The 20220-nt window shown below is 44.2% G+C and overlaps 1 protein-coding gene across 1 annotated transcript in view; it reads left to right on the forward strand.

The window, feature by feature from the left end:
• Positions 1 to 20220, forward strand: part of piezo2b (piezo-type mechanosensitive ion channel component 2b) — an 852062-nt gene that overhangs the window by 632126 nt on the left and 199716 nt on the right. Inside the window, exons 10-13 of the mRNA XM_085992353.1 lie at positions 6678 to 6716; positions 9590 to 9728; positions 10417 to 10535; positions 13726 to 13968. Of these exons, the coding sequence (XP_085848479.1) occupies positions 6678 to 6716; positions 9590 to 9728; positions 10417 to 10535; positions 13726 to 13968 (540 nt within the window). The remainder of the gene's footprint in view (positions 1 to 6677; positions 6717 to 9589; positions 9729 to 10416; positions 10536 to 13725; positions 13969 to 20220) is intronic.

Genomic DNA, 20220 nt, shown 5'->3' on the forward strand with positions numbered 1-20220 from the left:
TCAAGCCTCCTCCTCCACCCAGTCAAACAACCTGCCCCAAAAAAACATTGACTCCTTTCTCGTATTGACCAAGGCAGGTTACTCAGATACCAACAGCAAGATTTTTCCTGCACAACCCCCACCTCCAACTTTTGCTAATTTCTCCCAATTAAACTACCCTGCTCAGATTGCATGCTGTCTGTTGCTTTCAAGGGAGAAATATTAAATCAAAAACAAAGCATGGTCCAATTTGCTGAAGGTTTTTCTGATTTCGTAATGCAATAAAAATAAAGGCTGCTTGCCCTTCATGTGGTGTCATTATAGATTCTGTTGTCCCGTTATATGGGGTAGATTTTAACTTTCACCACCTGGCCTTGCAGATCGGCCACTCGTTATATACCCTGGAAAGGAAAATTGGGTGGCGTGTATAACAGGCACATTGACCCCTTTCTCTTCTAGGCCAAGGAAAGTAATTCAGATACAGCACCATGCAAACGCCTGTTTTCTGCTCGGTGGTGAAAGTTCAAATCTACCCTATGGTTTCTTAACGTTGTCAGGTGAATTGCTGTTTCCTGGACGGTGTTCAGCTTCTTAAGTGTTGCTACTGCACCTGTCTAGGCAAGTGGGGAGTATTTCATCATCCACCTGAATGGAACCTTGTAGATGGTGGAGAGGCTTTGAGGGTCAGGAGTTAAACCGCTCATCAGAGTATCCAGCCTCTGCCTTACTTTTATGATCTGACATTGACATGGTTGATCCGGTTAAGCTTCTAGTCAATGGTCACCCCCCCCCCCACCACCACCACCCCACAAGCTGTTTGTGCTGGGGGAGTGGGGAGGGTGAGGTGGTGCCCTGCGATGATGGCTCCATTGAAAGTCGAGGAATGGTTCGGCTTTCTCTTGTTTGAGATGGTCATTACCTGGCATTTATGTAGTGCAAATGTTAGCCCGTTTTTACTAATATTTGTTAGCTTGGATGTTATCCTGGTCCTGCTGTACACTGGTATGGGCAACTTCATTGTAGTAGTAGCCTTAAAGAGGCAGGTCCTGTGAGCAGGTAAACATAACAACCATGCTTCGGCCCCCAGATGACTTGTGTTCAAAACCACAAGAGATCAAGGAGTTTACTAAAAATATTATAACATCTACCATGCACAATAAATCATACACTAAGACTAATACTAAAGAAGTGCCACCATAAATTGTCAACAAATAAATACAAAATCTAATGCACCATTAATAGATAACTTAAAAAAGAAGAATGTAAAATAAAATCAGAAAATGCTGGAAGTACTCAGCAGGTCAGGCAGCATCTGCGGAGAGAGAAACAGAGTTAACCTATCAAGTTGATGACCTTTTATCAGAATTGGAATGAGTTAGAGATTTAACAGTTTATGAGTAAGTACAGAGCCAGGGAAAAAGGGGGGGGGCGGTGGTGCAGGGGTGGGGGGGCGGTGGGGGGGGGTGGTGAGGAAAGGACAAAAGGGAAGGTCTGTGATAGGACGGGAAAGGAAAATAGACCATTCTTCTTTATTGTCATACAGCAAACTGCTCCCATTGGGGAACAATCATCTAAAAGGGCTTTCCATTGATCGTACTGGACTCATGTCCCATGGAAGGTAGCATGGTTACGCTGATGTTAGGCAGGTGATCCTCGCAGGCTGCTAAGAAGTATCAAATAGTTGGTTTACGCAGCAATCCGAGCTGTCTTATTATTTCTGAAGTGTTTCTCTGTTGAGTTTTGCTGTGTTGTCCTACTTCTTTTCTGCTTCTCTGTCCTCTGGGCCTATTTATCCCCGCTTCCTCTTTTCCTTTTTCCATTTCCTTTATCTCTGCTTTAGCTTCATCTCCCCACTCTGACTCCCAACAATTCTCAGAACAAACAGAGATTTGATGCCAAGCACAACACTGAGCAACCTCTTCAGCTGACCTCTGACCTCTATTACTGTGCAGCTAATCCTCTTGTCACAAAAGTAAGTTTGCCAAAAACAGCGGGGGGAAATTCTGTTATAGAAGATGTGTTTAATTGTTACCTCCAGGAAATAATAACACAACAACGTGTAATATAAACATTTGCAGAATGTTTTACTGTTTCAGTGAATGGGAGGTCCTGTGGGTCTCGCTGAACTCTGTACCCGAATTTGTAAAATTCTAAAATAAAAACAGAAAATGCTGGAGAAACTCAGCAGGTCAGGCAGCATCTGTGAAGAGAGAAACAGAGTTAACGTTTCAGGTCGATGACCTTTCGTCAGAACTGGAAAAAAGCAGAAAATGGAACAGATTTTTAAGCAAGTGTAGGGGCTGGGAAAGGGGGGAGGGGATGAAAGAACAAAAGGAAAGGTCTGTGATAGGATAGAAGGCAGGAGAAGTTAAGAGACATTGAGAGACATTCAAGGCAAGAGGAGATGGTAATGGGACAGGTTAAGAAACAAAGGATGGCTCTAGATGAAATGTAAATTGCGCTGGCAGAACGAAAGACAGCTGCCATGTGGGGGAGAAGAAAAGACACAAACAAAAAGTGTGGATAAAAAATATATATATGATAGGATACGGGCTGAGGTTATGATCTGAAATTGTGGAACTCGATGTTGAGTCCAGAAGGCTGTAAAGTGCCTAATTGAAAGATGAGGTGCTGTTCCTCGAGCTTACACTGAGCTTCAGTGGAGAGGCATTGTTCCATGGAAGCTCAGCGTAAGCTTGAGGAACAGCACCTCATCTTTCAATTAGGCACTTTGCAGCCTTCTGGACTCAACATAGAGTTAAACAATTTCAGATCATAACCTCGGCCCCTATCATATATATATATTTTTTTATTATCCACGCCTTTTGTTTGTGTCTTTTCTTCTCCCCCACATGGCCGCTGTCTTTCACTCTGCCAGCGCAATTTACACTTCATCTAGAGCCATCCTTTGTTTCTTAACCTGTTCCATTACCATCTCCCTTGAATATCTCTTAATGTCTCTTAACCTCTTCCGCCTTCCATCCTATCACAGACCTTCCCTTTTGTTCTTTCATCCCCTCCCCCCTTTCCCAGCCTCCACCCTTGCTTAAAAATCTGTTCCATTTCCTGCTTTTTTCCAGTTCTGACGAAAGGTCATCGACCTGAAACGTTAACTCTGTTTCTCTCTTCACAGATGCTGCCTGACCCGCTGAGTATCTCCAGCATTTTCTGTTTTTATTTCAGATTTCCAGCATCTGCAGTATTTTCTTTTTGTATTTGTAAAGTTCAACCCTTAGAAGTAAATAATGAGAATTGGTTTAAAATAAACCAAACTATGGGCTAGATTTTCCTGGAGCCATCAGGCGGGGTTTCAGGCATGTGGCGGGGGGGGGGGGGAATCCCGAATTCGGGGGTCCCGACACCATCCCACCCAAAACCCCACCCCACGCAACTTTCAGGGGCGGCGGGAACCCGCCCCGCACTGGGACCCGCCGAAACCAGGCGGGAAGGGATTAGTGCCAATAAACTGCCTGTTAACAGGTAGTTAACAGGCAGTTTTTAGCCTAATCCCTATTTTGAGGGGTGTCATGTGGGATTCCTGATGGCTCCAAACCACGCCAGGTTAGAGCAGGCGGGCCGTCGGGTTGAAGGAGTTGGAGGGGTCGCGATGTCGGTGCTCAGGTGAGTGATGGATGCATGAGTGCAAAGGTAAGTGTGTTTGGTGTGTCTAAAGCGTGTAAAGAACTTTTACTTACCTGTACTTACCTTCACAGCCTTTCTTCCTGTAGCCGTCGGGAGCCCATCACTCACCCGGAACTGAAAGCTGAACGGCTGCGATCTGTCAAAAGTGACAGCCTTCAGCTTTGAGTGCTGCTGAGAGTTCTAACTGAGCCTGTGCAGAAATACTCAGCTTAGAACTTAGACTGGCAGTGTTTCATAGCTTCAAACAGCTGTGAAACACTGATATTTTATCGGTATATCAGGAGGAAAAGACTGGTAAAATCCCAAGTCGGTCCCTTGCAGTCCGATTCGGGAGAATATATAATGGAGAATAAGGAAATGGCAGACCAATTAAACTCATACTTTGGTTCTGTATTCACAAAGGAGGACACAAATAACCTCCCAGGAATATCGGCAAACATAGGGACTAATGAGAGGGAGGAGCTGACAGAAATTAGTATCTCTAGGGATATGGTGTTGGGTAAGTTGAGGGGACTAAAGGCCGACAAATCCCCGGGGCCTGATAAACTACATCCTAGGGTACTTAAGGAGGTGGCCCTGGAGATAGCAGATGCTCTAAGGATCATCTTCCGGAACTCCATTGACTCGGGAACAGTACCCGTGGATTGGAGGGTAGCTAATGTTACCCCAATATTTAAAAAGGGGGGTAGAGAGAAAGCAGGGAATTATAGACCAGTAAGCCTTACATCGGTTGTGGGCAAAATGCTAGAGTCCATTATTAAGGATAAAATAGCGGAGCACTTGACAAATGGGGAAAGGATCGGACAGAGTCAACATGGATTTACAAAGGGTAAATCGTGTTTGACTAATCTGCTGGAATTTTTTGAGGAAGTAACTGGTAAAATAGATGGGGGAGAGCCAGTGGATGTGGTGTACCTTGACTTCCAGAAAGCCTTCGATAAGGTTCCACACAAAAGATTATCATGCAAAATTAAGGCTCATGGGATTGGGGGCAAAGTATTAACGTGGATAGAGAACTGGCTGGCGGATAGAAAACAGAGAGTTGGAATAAACGGCTCGTTTTCGGAGTGGCAGGCAGTGACCAGCGGGGTGCCGCAAGGATCTGTCCTGGGACCCCAGCTGTTCACAATATATATAAATGATCTGGATCAGGGAATTGGATGCAATATTTCCAAATTCGCTGACGACACTAAACTAGGAGGAGGGGTGGGCTCTGATGAGGATGTCAGGAGGCTACAGTGCGATTTGGACAGGTTGGGGGAATGGGCGGATACGTGGCAGATGCACTATAATGTGGATAAATGCGAGGTTATCCACTTTGGGGGTAAAAACAGGAGGGTAGATTATTATCTAAATGGCAATAGATTGGGAGATGGGGAAGTGCAGAGGGACCTGGGTGTTCTTGTGCACCAGTCACTGAAGGAGAGCATGCAGGTGCAACAGGCGATTAAGAAGGCAAATGGTATGTTGGCCTTCATATCAAGGGGGTTCGAGTATAGGAATAGGGATACCTTACTACAGCTGTACAAGGTGCTGGTGAGACCGCATCTGGAGTATTGTGTACAGTTTTGGTCGCCCCATCTGCGGAAGGATGTTCTTGCCATGGAAAGAGTGCAACGGCGATTCACCAGGCTGATACCTGGAATGGCGGGAATGACCTACGAAGAGAGATTAAATAGTTTGGGCTTGTACTCACTGGAGTTTAGAAGATTGAGAGGGGATCTCATCGAAACATATAAAATTATGGCAGGCCTGGACAGGCTGAATTCAGAGAGAATGTTTCCAATGGCCGGGGAGCACAGAACCAGGGGCCACAGTCTAAAAATAGCGGGCAAATCATTTAAAACAGAGATGAGGAAGAATTTCTTCACTCAAAGAGTGGTGAGCCTGTGGAATTCCCTGCCACAGAGGGCTGTGAAGGCTAATTCAATAAATATTTTCAAGAGAGAATTGGATATATTTCTGAAGGCTAAGGGGATTAAGGGTTACGGAGAAAAGGCGGGGACGGGGTACTGAACTGGTAAGATCAGCTATGATCTCAGACGAAGATCAGCCATGATCTCATTGAATGGCGGAGCAGGCTCGAAGGGCCGAATGGCCTACTCCTGTTCCTATCTCTATGTATCTATGTATTTCATCTGTCAAGAACTCTTGACAGATGAAATTGCAGTCTGTAACATCACCTGTTGCCAGGTGGCCCTTAATTGGCCTGCTGAGCCCGCTGGGCGGGCTCAACAAGGTCAATCAAGGGAAAATCGTGCAGATTGGCCGGACGTCGAAGTAGGCGAGTCAAAAACCCGAAAGTTGTAGTCCCGCCTTCTTCCCGACAGCTTCGGGAAAATCTACCCCTATGTCTTTGATCTGTGTGGGTTACTCTTCCTATGTCATTGGACAGTTGTTGTTGTTTTATATATAGGAACATAGGAACAGGAGTAGGCCATTCAGCCCCTCGAGCCTGTTCTGCTATTCAGTTAGACCATGGCTGATCTGTATCTTAATTCCATATATATATATGTATATATAATATGCCTAGGTTCCGTAACCCTTAATACCTTTCCCTAACAAAAATCTATCATCTCTATCTATGTATATATAATATATGTGTGAAATTCATGCTCCTAGTGTAGAGCTTCACCCACCTGTTGCATGTATCAGAAATTTGGGTCTAGAGACATACGGGTTGAAATTGTCTTACGCCAGTAGCGCAAAACGGTCTCGTAGTGAATCGTTAGCCCGATTTACACTGTGCTGGATTTTCTTTTCCAGTGGCCTAGATCAATTTCATCCCCCCGCCACCACCCCATGTATATTTCAGCAGGCCTGGCAGGATTTGAACTCCCAATATGTACTCCCAGTGAGTGAAGCTGCATTCTGGGTGCACAGATTCATAAAATGACATCTGTGGAGATGGATGAGGAGATAGAGATCTATAACCATGTCGTTTCTTTATACATTATAGGTTTATTGAAATAAGCACCGACGAATGCATGGCATGTAGATGCATGGACCATTGCAAGCTTGATTATAACATTTTCTTCTTTCTTTGCTTTTTCCAGCTCCTTACAATTACCCAGGATGACACCAACTCCTCTGACGTTAGTATACATATATATATATATAATATATGGCATTGTGTTTATGCTTGCTTTAGAAATGCATGGTTGACAGTAACAATAGGCTAGATTTTCAAAATATTTGTGACTACAAGGCTATTTGCTCTTTGCTTTTAAAAAAAATCCAGTAGCCAACATTGTTCAAAGTTTCCATACAAATACTTTAAACTGTCACAAGGATGCTCTATTTTTTTTTTGCATTACCAGGAGAGCAAGGTAGAAGTTGTAATTTCCAAATTCTTTCCACAAGCCCTTGATATGTAGCGTTCAAAAGGAATGATACATACAGCAGGGCCACCTCAGCAAAATAAAAGACAGCCAGAACCTTGTAAAGCAAAGCCAGTACTTAAGGCGTGAATACCATTCAATGTATGTCAGATAGCTCTAATAGATTTAAATAATAAGGATTAGGGCAGAATTGTCAAAAGTTGCATGTTAACTGTTAATGTTATAATTGCATTTATAATTGTATTTAGATTTGCGTTGCTTTTTATATTTATGAGCCAAGATGAATTCTCTCCAGCATCCTTGGCTCAATGATAGCACTCTTGCCTCTGAGTCAGAAGGTTGTGTGTTCAAGCCCCATTCCAGAGACTTGAACACATAATCTAGGCTGACACTTGAATATAAGAAACAGGAGCAGGAGTCGGCCATTTGGCCCCTTGAGCCTGCTCCGTCATTCAATAAGAGCATGGCTGATCTGATCTTGGCCTCAACTCCACTTCCCTGCCCACTCCCCATAACTCTTGACTCCCCTGTAGCTCAAATATATGTCTATTTCAGCCTTGAATATATTCAATGACTCAGCCTCCACAGCTCTCTGGGGTAGTGAATGCATCACTGTCTTTCGGATGAGACGTTAAACCGAGGTCCTGTGTACCCTCTCAGGTGAACGTAAAAGATCCCATGGCACTATTTTGAATAAGATGAGGGGTGTTCTCCCCAGTGTCTTGACCAATATTTATCCCTCAACCAACATCACTAAAAAAAAAGTTTATCTGGTCATTATCTCATTGCTGTTTGTGTCCCCTTGCTGTGCGCAAATTGGCTGCTGTATTTTCCACATTACAACAGTGATTACACTTCAAAGCATCTCATTGGCTGTGAAGAGCTTTGGGATGTCCTGAGGTCATGCAAGGCGCTACATAAATGCAAGATCCTACAAAAACTCTTTCTTTTGTATTTTTATGCTTTTTTTGTATTTTCAAATGCTTGTGTATTTGGAGGAAGTTAAATATTATCTTCTACATTTTTGCTATTATGTTGCATGCTTCTAGAAATGCCATTCTTTAATCGGTTGCTGGGAGATGCCAAAGAATGAACTCCCCAGCAGAGGTAGAATAAATAAAATACAAAATTTGCTCGCCACCTAAGAAATGTTTTCTTGTCAATTGCTCCAAATAAGCTTATGGGCTTTACTAAATTATCTTCTTTGAATGGTTCAGAATTAAGCATTCTTCCAGCTTAAGGAGAACGCCTATTAATTTGCCTTGTAGAATCCTTCCTGCACGCCAAGGGAGTAATTTTGACTTCGGGCAATAGTTTAAAAAGGACGATATCGACTCTGCCATCCATTAAACACCTCTCCCGAAACGGAAATCAGGAGAGGTGTTTAACGGGTGGTCAAGCCGATATTGCACGTTTTACACTATTTCCCAATGTCAAAATTAACCTCCAGTTTTTCACTTTGTTCATTAAACTGTTAAAACCAACCTTAACGATACATTTCAGTTTTTTGCTGCCATGACCATAAATAACTGCTTATTGAACCAAATACATCGGCTCGTATTTTCCGATCGGAGGCTTCCTGCGTGCGGAGGCCTCCGATCTGGAAAAAAAAATCTACGCCCTTACCCGAGGGCTCTGGAGGTCCGGACATTTCTGCTCTATGAAATGCGCAGGGCCCAGGTATCCCAGGGGCGCAGGCGGTTCGCAAGCATCCCTGGGATCACATGAGCCATGGGGAACCAATGGGAGAAGGGAATCTCCTCTTCATACTTTTGACAGGCCTCTCTCAGCTTACACCCGTCAAAAGTATGAATGGAGATCACTGAAAAAACACATCAAAACATTAAATTTCTTTTTAAAGTCACATTTTAAAATTAGTTAAAATTACATTAAATTAAATTAAATATTTTAAACAAAAATTTAATTTTTGGAAAAAAAAATTAAAGTTCTTTACGGGGCTAAAAATAAACTTACCTTTTTTAAAAGGATTTTTAAATTATAAATGAATGAAAAAAAAAAAATGTTTTACTTTTTTAAACTCTTATGCTGGTAAAAGTAGGCCTTACACCTGCTTTTACCAGGCGTAACATTTTTAAGGGACTTCAGCGGACGGAGGTTGTGCAGAAAGCGGAATTCTCTGCCCGCGGAGGCCCTTCTCCCGGGCATGCGTGCGATAAGTCAAGAGGATTCTTGACAGATTGGAAGTGCCGGTTTTCAGCGCATGCGCTTTGCGCGCCTGAAACCGGCACTTGCGAGGTCCCTATGGGTGTGTACATAGGGATCGGAAAAGTTGTAGCTTGCATCTTAATGGTCTGCTGCAGAAAAATCTAATCACAAAGTTGCTGAATTTAGTACATTTCGCAAAACTAACACAGCATGAAAACTATCTGCACTTACTTCCTTTGGATAATATTTTTTCAATCTACAGCGTAGTTTCTTTTAAGAATAAAAACCTCTCCTCTCTAATCAATGAACTTGGCAATTGTTCTTCAACAAATAATCCAGTAATTGGGGACAAGTAGTTCTTCATAATAAAAAAAAGCCATAATATCCTATTGCAGGATTTTTTAAACAGGGTTTCTGGAAAATAGTGTGAAAATACTTGATGTTTTTGATTATACTAACAGGCCTTGCTGGTAACAGTAAATGGAAACCCTGTAGACTACCATAATATGCAGTCTGCATTGCAAGCTGAGAATGGTCCAACCTCACTGGAGATGTTCTCCACACCACAGTATAAATGGGAGATGGCCGATGAGTCCCCTGGTAAGTTAAATGATCAGTTTTGCTGAGCTCCCATTGACTTTTTCTAAAATTAACCAGCTCAAGAGTTGTAGCCCCTCATTTGATCAGAGTAGAAATAGTTAAGCCATCGCTTTTAAGTGAGCTCAGCTGTATCCAACTGAATGAAATATCTTTTGTATGCTCAGGAGACCTGTTTCCCCTCGTGAAACAGTTTGTAACTAGACTCGAGTCAAAGTAGATCTGCAGTTTGCACACAGCGCCTGCACCCACTGCTCCAAACTCATTTAACACTTCCGGCCTGCAACGGGCGCAGGAGCCCCGTGAGGCCCGTCAAAGGTCCCGGTCAGTTTAGCAGTGGCCCAAATGCCTGTGCAGAACCGATGCGGACCTCTGCCCTGCTAAATTGGCCACTGTTGCGCCTGTTTTCGGTCCATGAAATGGGCACATCGATGTTGACTTTAGACCCCAATGTCAGTTAATACCTCGGAAAATTTATTACTAATTATTTCAGGAATTCCTTTCCGACTGTGATGTGATTCCGGTCACATTTTATTTCTAATCTGTTTTTTCTGCAGGTATTTATTTGAGCTTGTCCGTGTCATTTAAAACTAGTGCGATTTTTTGTTGTTGTTTTGTTTTGTTTCGTACGAGCCGGAATTATGATGAATTTAGATATAAATGATTAAATATTTCTATTTGTTATTGTCAGACAAAACGGAAGAAGAAAACGTCCCAGAGGAGCCAGTTAACAGCAGGCTCAACAGCCTTTTAACCGTCTTCCGTTTTATTATGAAACAGAGCTATATATGTGCACTCATTGCTATGATGGTAAGCACAAAGGATGGGAGGCTGATTCTATATTCACCAGTACTGTGCGCCTCAACACAAGTTCAGTACATGATCTCGCGTGCTACGGTGCAAAAACTTAGGCTTAGTGGTAGCGGCATATGAGCCGCCGCCATTTTTGCACGTGTGGGAATTTTTTACAGGATCAGAAAAAATGCTTTCGAAACAAGCCTTTTCTCGTAGATCAACCCCACGGCCAGCATGTTCAAAGGGGACATGAGACAGCCTGTTGCTCGTCCCACTGGTAGATAAACGAGAAAATCCCCACCCCCCTCGAGTTGGGAACCAAGCATTTTAAAAATAAAACTCAAAAGTGGCACGAAGGCGATTCGGAGTCCCTGACATCTTGAGGAGCGGAAATTTCCACATTATTATTTTTATTACCAGATCAGAGTGGAAGCTGCCACATAGCATTACTCTCACTCCAGCTCCAAGGAGATCTTTTCATGAGGTGCCAGGTCATGCTCGATGTGCCGTCAAACTAATTATAAACATTACTGGAGAAAGCTGGATGTACTATATGCATTTAATTTCTCCAATGCCAGCCCTTTCCGAACAATGCCATCCTTTCACCCTGACCACCTTTCAGATAAGAGCACCTAAAAAAATGCACTGTTACAAATGCACTGTTGCTGTAATAAGACCCTGCCTTTTGAGTGACCACAGGCTAAGATAATCATTTATACTACCATTATTGCAATACTTTGCCATGTTTACGAAACTGATTTTAAATCTTATGCACTTGGTGATAATTAGAATTATAAATTGATCGTTTCTTGCAGCTCTGAGACAGAGGCCTTGATTTTACCGCCTCCGCTAACTGGCAGGAGAGGGTCGAGTGGGCGGGGGGTGGGGGGATGGAGCGGGTGGGGGGTAAAATATCAAGATCCCAGCCCAACCCCATTTCCGCCCCTTTAAATTTTAAAGTGCTGAAATCGGGCCATGGACGAGGCTCCCGCAAAAGGCAGATGGGGGCCTAATTAACATACTAAAGTCGTGGCCTGGGGACATCATTGGCGCCGCGACTTAAATTTAATAGTAACTGATGGGGAGGCCCGACCTGTGAGAAACCTCCCCACCAGCCTTTCCGTTGGCCAATCCCCCCCCCCGCCCCCCAGACCCCCCGATCGCTGACATCCCAATCTCTGTTCTCCCCACCAACCCTCCCGATCGTCGACTCCCCCCCCAGACCTTCCCGACTGCCAACCTCCCTGCGGTTCTCCAAATTGCCGACCTCCCCCTCTGAACTCCCGATCACTGACCTCCCGATCTCTGTTCTCCCCACAGCTCCCCCAGATCGTCGACCTCCCCTGGCCCCCTAGATCGCCAACCTCCCTCTGGCCCTCCCAATTGCTGGCCTTCCCCCAGCCCTCCTGATTGTTGCCCAGAGCTGATGTCCGGTTCCCAGTGCCGGGGCCCATCCCCAGGGGTCTGCGGCTGCGGCCTCCTGCCACGAGTGTTTTACATAGGATTACACAGGATATACGGCACAGAAACAGGCCTTTCGACCCAACAAGTCCACGCCGGCGTTTATGCTCCACTCGAGCCTCCTCCTGTCTTTCCTCATCTAACTCTATCAGCATAACATTGTTCTTTGGCCAGTTTGGGGCTCCCCAGCACCCTCCCCGGCTCCCCGTTAATATTATCAATGCCAGTGTGTCAGAGGCAGAGACATGGTGGAATAAACACAGCAGCTAGGATTTTCTGCTTCTGTGCTCGCTATATTAATAGGATACAGTAAATAGTGGTTATGTTACTGGACTAGTAGAGGCCTGGCCAGAGACGTGAGTTCAAATCCCACCATGGCAGCTGAAGGTATTTAAATTCAGTTAATTAAATAAATCTGGAATAAAAAAGCTAGTGTCAGTAATGGTGACCATGAAACTACCAGATTGTCTGAAAAACCCAACTGGTTCACTAATCTCCTTTAGGGAAGGAAATCTGCCATCCTTACCTGGTCTGGCTGGCCTATATGTGACTCCAGACCCACAGTTGACTCTTAACTGCCCTCTGAAATGGCCCAGCGAGTCACTCAGTTGTACCAAACAGCCATGACAAAGTCAGCACTGTGGGAGTACCTTCACCACATGGACTGCAGCGGTTCAAGAAGGCGGCTCACCACCACCTTCTCAAGGGCAACTAGGGATGGGCAATAAATGCTGGCCTTGCCAGCGACGCCCACATCCCGTGAACGAATGAATAAAAAAATCCCACAAATCTCCCCCAGTAAAGAGAATGGATGGAACGTCGTGAACTGGTGAGCGCAGAAGTGGAAAACTTCAAAATGCCAGAGCTACATGTTCAAGAACAAATCACAGAGAACAGAATTCACTGTTTACAGAAATCCCCATGGAAGTCAGAAACGAATGCTGCCGGACAGATCACCTCACCCAGTGCCATTCCACCAAAGAGCCAAACCTCACATTCCACTCTGTGGTGTCACTCTCGCCTCAGTCAGAAGGCTGTGGTTCCAAGTCCCACTCCAGAGACTTGAGCATATAATCCAGACTGACACTCCAGTGCAGTACTGAGGGAACACTGCACTTCTCTCAGGTGGACATATGGTGCTTTTTGAAGAAGGGCAGGGGAGTTCTCCTGCTGTCCTAGTCAACATTTACCCCTTAACCAATACCACTAAAAACAGATTATCTGGTCATTTACCTCCTTGCTGTTTGTGGGAGCTTGCTCTGCGCATTTCTCTATATTACAACAGTGACTACACTTCAAAAGTAATTCATTGTTTATGAAGCACCTTAAATACCTCCCTCTTCTCCCTTAAGGCCCTCCTTAAAACCCGCCTCTTTGCAGTACTTATCAGTATGCAATTTTTGCATCACCTTGCTCTGAATAGCTAATAAATGTTAAGTGTAATAGAATTGTGTTTGATTTACCAATACCTTTACATCTGTCTCACCAAATTTCTGACTACAGTTCTGTGCTTATCTTAGCTCTTTCATATCAACTAATCGCTGTGAAAAATATACAATTTCATTTCTTTTAGGGGGTATAATTTGGCATTTAATTCTTAAATCACATTTATTTGCTGAGTGTATAATATATTTTGATTTTTAATGAATATCAATTATGTTCAGTTAATGCATGCATGACAATTTACTTTAGAATGTTTTGGGTTTATTTGAGCACTTTTTATCATCTTATTGGTTTCCCTTAGGCTTGGAGTATTACTTACCATAGCTGGCTCACCTTTGTGTTATTGATCTGGTCCTGTGTACTTTGGATGGTGCGTGACCGGCGGCGATATGCTATGCTCACATCCCCATTCATGGTCTTCTATGGCAATGTCCTGTTAACCCTGCAATATATATGGAGTCTCGACCTCACAAAAGACGAACTTCCCGAACCATCAGGAGTCTTAAAAAGGATGGAGACCCCATGTGTTGAACTGGGTTCAAAGGTTGGTTTTAATTGAAAATAAGACCTCAAAATTACTTTGTGAGTGTTTGCATGTAAACGTTTAACATGTTTGTCTGAGATTTCACTCTCTGCTATTTTGATAGGCGGCCGTAAACCATTTATATGGTCTGGTATGGTTATGTTACTGGTCTAGTACAGGAAACTCTCGATTTACCGGCACCCAAACAACCGGAAATCTCGGTTAACCGGCAAAATTTAGGAGTAGGTTCAGTTAAGTTTTTCTTCATATTAGTGGCCGTTTCTTGATTCTTGGCTGTGTAATCGGAGGTTCTTGCACGCTTGGTCTGTGACCGGGATTCTTGCACCTGTTGCTAAGCAACAGGGAAGCCTGGATTTGTTGCTGTGTACGGAGCTCCCGTACCTTTTACTATACCTCTCTGTAATCCGGACTTTCTGATAAACCGGCACCACGCCGGTCCCGTCGGTGCCGGATAAAATAGAGTTTCCTGTAATCCAAAAGACTGGAACTGATAATCTCGAATAGAACAGGAAAAACACATTAAGCAATTTTATGTTACTTAGCCATGCAGTAAATTCAATATTTATTAAATATATGCTAGCCTGTCCATTTTGTGATATTCTGTTTAGTTATATGGCATTAAGCATTCCCTTGTCCAGCTATTTCCTAATAACACTCATAGGATCATAAAATCATGGCACAGCAATTTACAGCGCCGAAGGAGGCCATTCGGCCAGCGGGCCGAAAAAGAGCTATCCAGCCTAATCCCACATTCCAGCTCTTGGTCCATAGCCCTGTAGGTTACGGCACTTCAGGTGCATATCCAAGTACTTTTTAAATGTGATGAGGGTTTCCACCTTTTCAGGCAGTGAGTTCCAGACCCCACCACCCTCTGGGTGAAAAAAGTTCTCCTCAACTCCCCTCTAATCCTTTTACCAGTTACTTTAAATCTATGCCCCCTGGTTCGATAGCAAAATACTGCGGATGCTGGAAATCCGAAATAACAACAGAAAATGCCGGAAAAACTCAGCAGGTTATTGACCTCTGGTTATTGACCTCTCTGCTAAGGGAACTAGGTCCTTCCTATCCACTCTTTCTAGGACCCTCATAATTTTATACACCTCAATCAAGTCTCCCCTCAGCCTCCTCTGTTTGAAAGAAAATGACCCCAGCCGAGGGGAACATTTAGGGAACAGTGATCATAGTATCATAGGGGGAGAAATTGAGCTACTTTTAGCGCCCCAGAAAAATTAGCGCCCCCGCGGCCGAAATTGAGTGGTAGCACCCCAAGAGGGAAGCGGGGCGCTACTGGAAGCTCCCCGCCTCCCTCTTGGGGCGCTGCAAGGGCGTTGCGGCATGTCGCGCCGCAGTACTGCAGGCCTTCCTCCCCTTCTTAAAGGGGTGGGGCCTTGCGCAGCGCGACCAGGGGCCCAGCTGGGCCACCGGGGATAGGAGTGCCGGCAAAAGAGCCCGGCACTCAAGAGAAGTGTCAGTCTCATGGAGTGCAACCGGCACTCCGCTGGGGAGGAGCGGGTAAAGAGGCCGGGGACGGGAGCGGAGGCAGGTGCTGGCATGCGGCCAGCAACAAAAATGGCCACCCGGCACCTCGCCTTTAGCTAGCGTCGCCCCAGCTGCAGGTAGGCCTCCCTGACCCCGTCGGACAGAGCGTCCGGCAGTATGTCAGGGGGCACTACCAAAGATCGCGGCCGGGGCGCAAGTGGGGCACTGCGCACGGTGATGATGTCATCGCTGGCGGCGCAGCACCGCGGGGTGCTAATGGTTACCACCGCCGCTATTCTTCAGCTGAATTTCACGGGAGGCGTTGGCTGCGCTGTGCCCGGGCGCTAGTTGCTTTGCATCCCATTAGCGCCATCTTAGGGCACTAACGGGAGGCGCAAAGCAACCACATTTTTCCCCCATAAGGTTTAGATTAGCTATGGAAAAGGACAGGGAAAGGAGTTAATTGGAGGAAGGCCAATTTCAGTGGGTTGAGAATGGATCTTGCCTGGGTAAATTGGTATCAAAGATTGGCAGGCAAAACTGTAATTCAACGATGGGCTGCCTTTAAGGAGGAAATAGTTTGGGTACAGACGAGGTACGTTCCCACGAGGAGGAAAGGTAGGGCAACCAAAGTCAGAGCTCCCTGGATGATGAAAGAGATAGAGAGTAAGATGAAACAGAAGAAGGAGGCGTATGACAGATGTCAGGTTGAGAATACAAGTGAGAATCAGGCTGAATATAGAAAGTTCAGAGGGGAAGTGAAAAAGGAAATAAGAGGGGCAAAGAGAGAGTATGAGAATAGATTGGCAGCTAACATGAAAGGGAATCCAAAAGTCTTCTATAGGCATGTAAATAGTAAACAGGTAGTAAGAGGAGGGGTGGGGCCGATTAGGGAACAAAATGGAGACCTACGCATGGAGGCAGAAGGCATGGCTGAGGTACTAAATGAGTACTTTGCATCTGTCTTCACCAAGGAAGAAGATGCTGCCAAAGTCAGTGTGAAATAGGAGGTAGTTGAGATACTGGATGGGATAAAAATTGATAAAGAGGAGGTACTAGAAAGGCTGGCTGTACTTCAAGTAGATAAGTCACCAGGACCGGATGGGATGCATCCTAGGATGCTAAGGGAAGTTAAGGTGGAAATTGCGGAGGTACTGGCCATAATCTTCCAATCCTCCTTAGATATAGGGGTAGTGCCAGAGGACTGGAGAATTGCAAATGTTACACCCTTGTTCAAAAAAGGGAGTAAGGATAAACCCAGCAATTACAGGCCAGTCAGTTTAACCTCAGTCGTGGGGAAGCTTTTAGAAATGATAATCTGGGACAAAATTAACAATCACTTGGACAAGTGTAGATTAATTAAGGAAAGCTAGCACAGATTTGTTAAAGGCAAATCATACTTAACTAACTTGATTGAGTTTTTTGATGAGGTAACAGAGAGAGTTGATGAGGGCAATGCAGTTGATGTGGTGTACATGGACTTCCAAAAGGTGTTTGATAAAGTGCCATATAATAGGGTTGCCAGCAAAGTTGAAGCCCATGGAATAAAAGGGACAGTGGCAGCATGGATACGAAATTGGCGAAGTGACAGGAAACAGAGAGTAGTGGTGAACGGTTGTTTTTCAGACTGGAGGAAGGTACACAGTGGTGTTCCCCAGGGGTCGGTAATAGGACCACTGCTTTTCTTGATATATATTAATGACTTGGACTTGGGTGTACAGGGCATTATTTCAAAACTTGCAGATGAAACAAAACTTGGAAGTATAGTGAACAATGAGGAGGATAGTGATAGACTTCAAGAAGACATAGACAGGCTGGTGAAATGGGCGGACACGTGGCAGATGAAATTTAATGCAGAAAAGTGCGAAGTGATGCATTTTGGTAGGAAGAACGAGGAGAGGCAATATAAACTAAAGGGTACAATCCTGAAGGGGGTGCATGAACAGAGAGACCTGGGGTATATGTGCACAAATCATTGATGGTGGCAGGGCAGGTTGAGAAAGTGGTTAAAAAAGCATACGGGATCCTGGGCTTCATAAATAGAGGCATAGAGTACAAAAGCAGGGAAGTTATGATGAACTGTTATAAAACACTCGTTCGGCCTTTACTGGAGTATTGTGTCCAATTCTGGGCACCGCACTTCAGGAATGTGAAGGCCTTAGAGAGGGTACAGAAAAGATTGATAAGAATGGTTCCCGGGAAGAGGGATTTCAGTTACGTGGATAAACTGGAGAAGCTGAGGTTGTTCTTCTTGGAGCAGGGAAGGTTGAGAGGAGATTTCATAGAAATGTTCAAAATCATGAGGGGTCGAGACAGAGTAGATAAAAGGAAACTGTTGACATTGTCGGAAGGGTTGAGTACCAGAGGTCACAGATAAGAAAGAAAGATTTGCATTTATATAGCACCTTTCATGACCACCAGATGTCTCAAAGCACTTCACAGCTGGAGTGGGACTTGAACCCACAATGTTCTGACTCAGAGGCAAGTGTGCTACCCACTTTTTTTTTTATATTAATATACTTTATTGAACATTAAGAACACTTACAACATCATGATCATTTCATTGTATGATACAAATCAATTCAGCCGCTCTGCACAGCCATTCCGCCACGACATTTTAACATCAAAACCTGAAGTTTAATTTGTCTCCTGTAACATATATTAATCGACTGTACTTTAAAAATTGGTTATAAAATAATGTCCTTAAATTCCTTTCTGAATAAAACATCCACAGAGCCTTATAATGATCTTTTAGCTTATATTTAAAATACTCTTTTAGATTGATTCTCCTCCCCTTAAAAAACAGAGCATTCCTTCTTTGCACAATCACGAATCTAGTCAAACTGAACATTAAATTAATTGCCGCTCCGCTAGACTCGGGCAGACTCTCCTGCAATCCCCATCTCAAAATTGAGTCCCACGGGATTCCCATTCTCGCTCTTCGGTCCCCACCCAGCAAAAAAGCTTCACACAACTGTCGAACATAGTACTTAAAGTAATTTAACTGCGGACATAACACCAGTAAATGGGACAGAGTCTCATCCCGTGTCTCACACACTGGGCAAGTTGCCGCCTCCACTCGTCCAATCTTGCACAAGACCGTCATGGTAAAAATCCGGTTATGAGCCAATTTGAAATCCAGTTCAATCCATTCTGGGCATTTAAAATTCGCCCACACTCCCTTCCAAATCCTGTTGAAGTCCAGCTGTGGGTATATACTCTGCCAAAACTCCTGACCAGCAGGTGTCTTGAATCTCCATTCTCTGAATACCTCATAGAAATCTCGAGTATTACAGTTGTCAAATTGAACCAACTCTCCCCCTTTCTCCAGCACAAAGCTTGGAAAAGCAGGACACATTTTATTTCCTTTGGAGATTTCCACATTTATTTCTTCCATCCAATCTTGTGGCATTGCCCTCACAACCTTCTCATACATGATTCCTATTGCTTTTCCTTCTACCCCCTGATCCTCCTCCCACACCATGTCCCTCACTATCGCTTCCGGCAACCAACCTGGAATCACCTCGTATAATACATCTTTCACACATATAATCCCAGCTTTTATAAAAGCTTGATTAAATAGAACCTCTCCTTCGATGTTGACCCACCTGTTCAAAAATAAGGGCTATCCTAAAAATTCCTCAGCCCCCTTGGGCATAAACTGCACACTTTTTAAAAATTGGGCCCAAGTCTCTACAACCCCCTTATAAAACCTAGGGAGAAGTTTAATCAATTTCAAAAACATATTATTGTATTCCATATACAATATCCCCTGCCCTCCTATCCCACTTCGTTTAAAAAAATGCTCAAAACAACTCTTCCAAAAACTTGTATTTGACTTCTGAAGAAATCTCTTCACCCATTTGATTCTAAAGGATTTCTTCTTCAAATCAATATCTGGGAAATTGAGTCCTCCCTGATTTATCTGTCCAATGATGGTATTGTAAGCCACCAAGGCTGGTTTCCCTTCCCATAAAAACCTCACACAAGCCTCTCGGATGGACTTTTCCACCCACTCAGGAATATCCTCCACCGTCAATAAGTACCATAGCTTAGATAACAAGAGAGCAGACAACACTGTCGCTCTTCCTTGCACTTTCAACCACCTTCTTTCCCATCTTCCCAAAATCTTTTAAATTTTCATAACCTTCGGTTCCCAATTTAATCGATCCACTTCATCCCTGTCTTTCTTGCACCCCATATGCACCCCCAGAACTTCCAAAACCTCCACCACCTTAAAGGGACATTCCGCCAACCATTCCCCCCTACCCCTCCCTGCAACCAGGCATTGGGACTTACTATAATTCACTCTGGCTCCTGAAGCTCTACAATATTCCTCCACTACATCCATAGCTTTCCTCACTGACTCCCCATTTCTCAATGTTAAAGTTGTGTCATCTGCATATTGGTGTATCACCGACACCAGCCCAGAACTGGGGACCACAATCCCAACTACACCTTGTTTCTTTCGCATCATGTAATCTAATGGTTCTGCTACCAATGTGTACAACAATGGGGACAGGGGACAACCCTGTCTCACTGATCTCTGTATCGGAAAATACTTGGCTAAAAAACCATTACATTTAACACAGCTAAATATGTTTGAATAAAAAATCCTTATCCACTGAATGAAATTTTCCTTGAAACCAAATCCTTCCAAAACCTTCAATAAAAACTAATGAGAGACCCTATCAAAGGCTTTCTCTTGATCTATCTTTACTACATAAGCCTCCCTCCCATTCTATTCCATGAGCTCTATCACATCTCGGATTG

The sequence above is a fragment of the Somniosus microcephalus genome, chromosome 7 (assembly GCF_052327205.1).
Source record: "Somniosus microcephalus isolate GS21.2 chromosome 7, FLI_Smic_1.0, whole genome shotgun sequence".
NCBI classification, from domain to species: domain Eukaryota; kingdom Metazoa; phylum Chordata; class Chondrichthyes; order Squaliformes; family Somniosidae; genus Somniosus; species Somniosus microcephalus.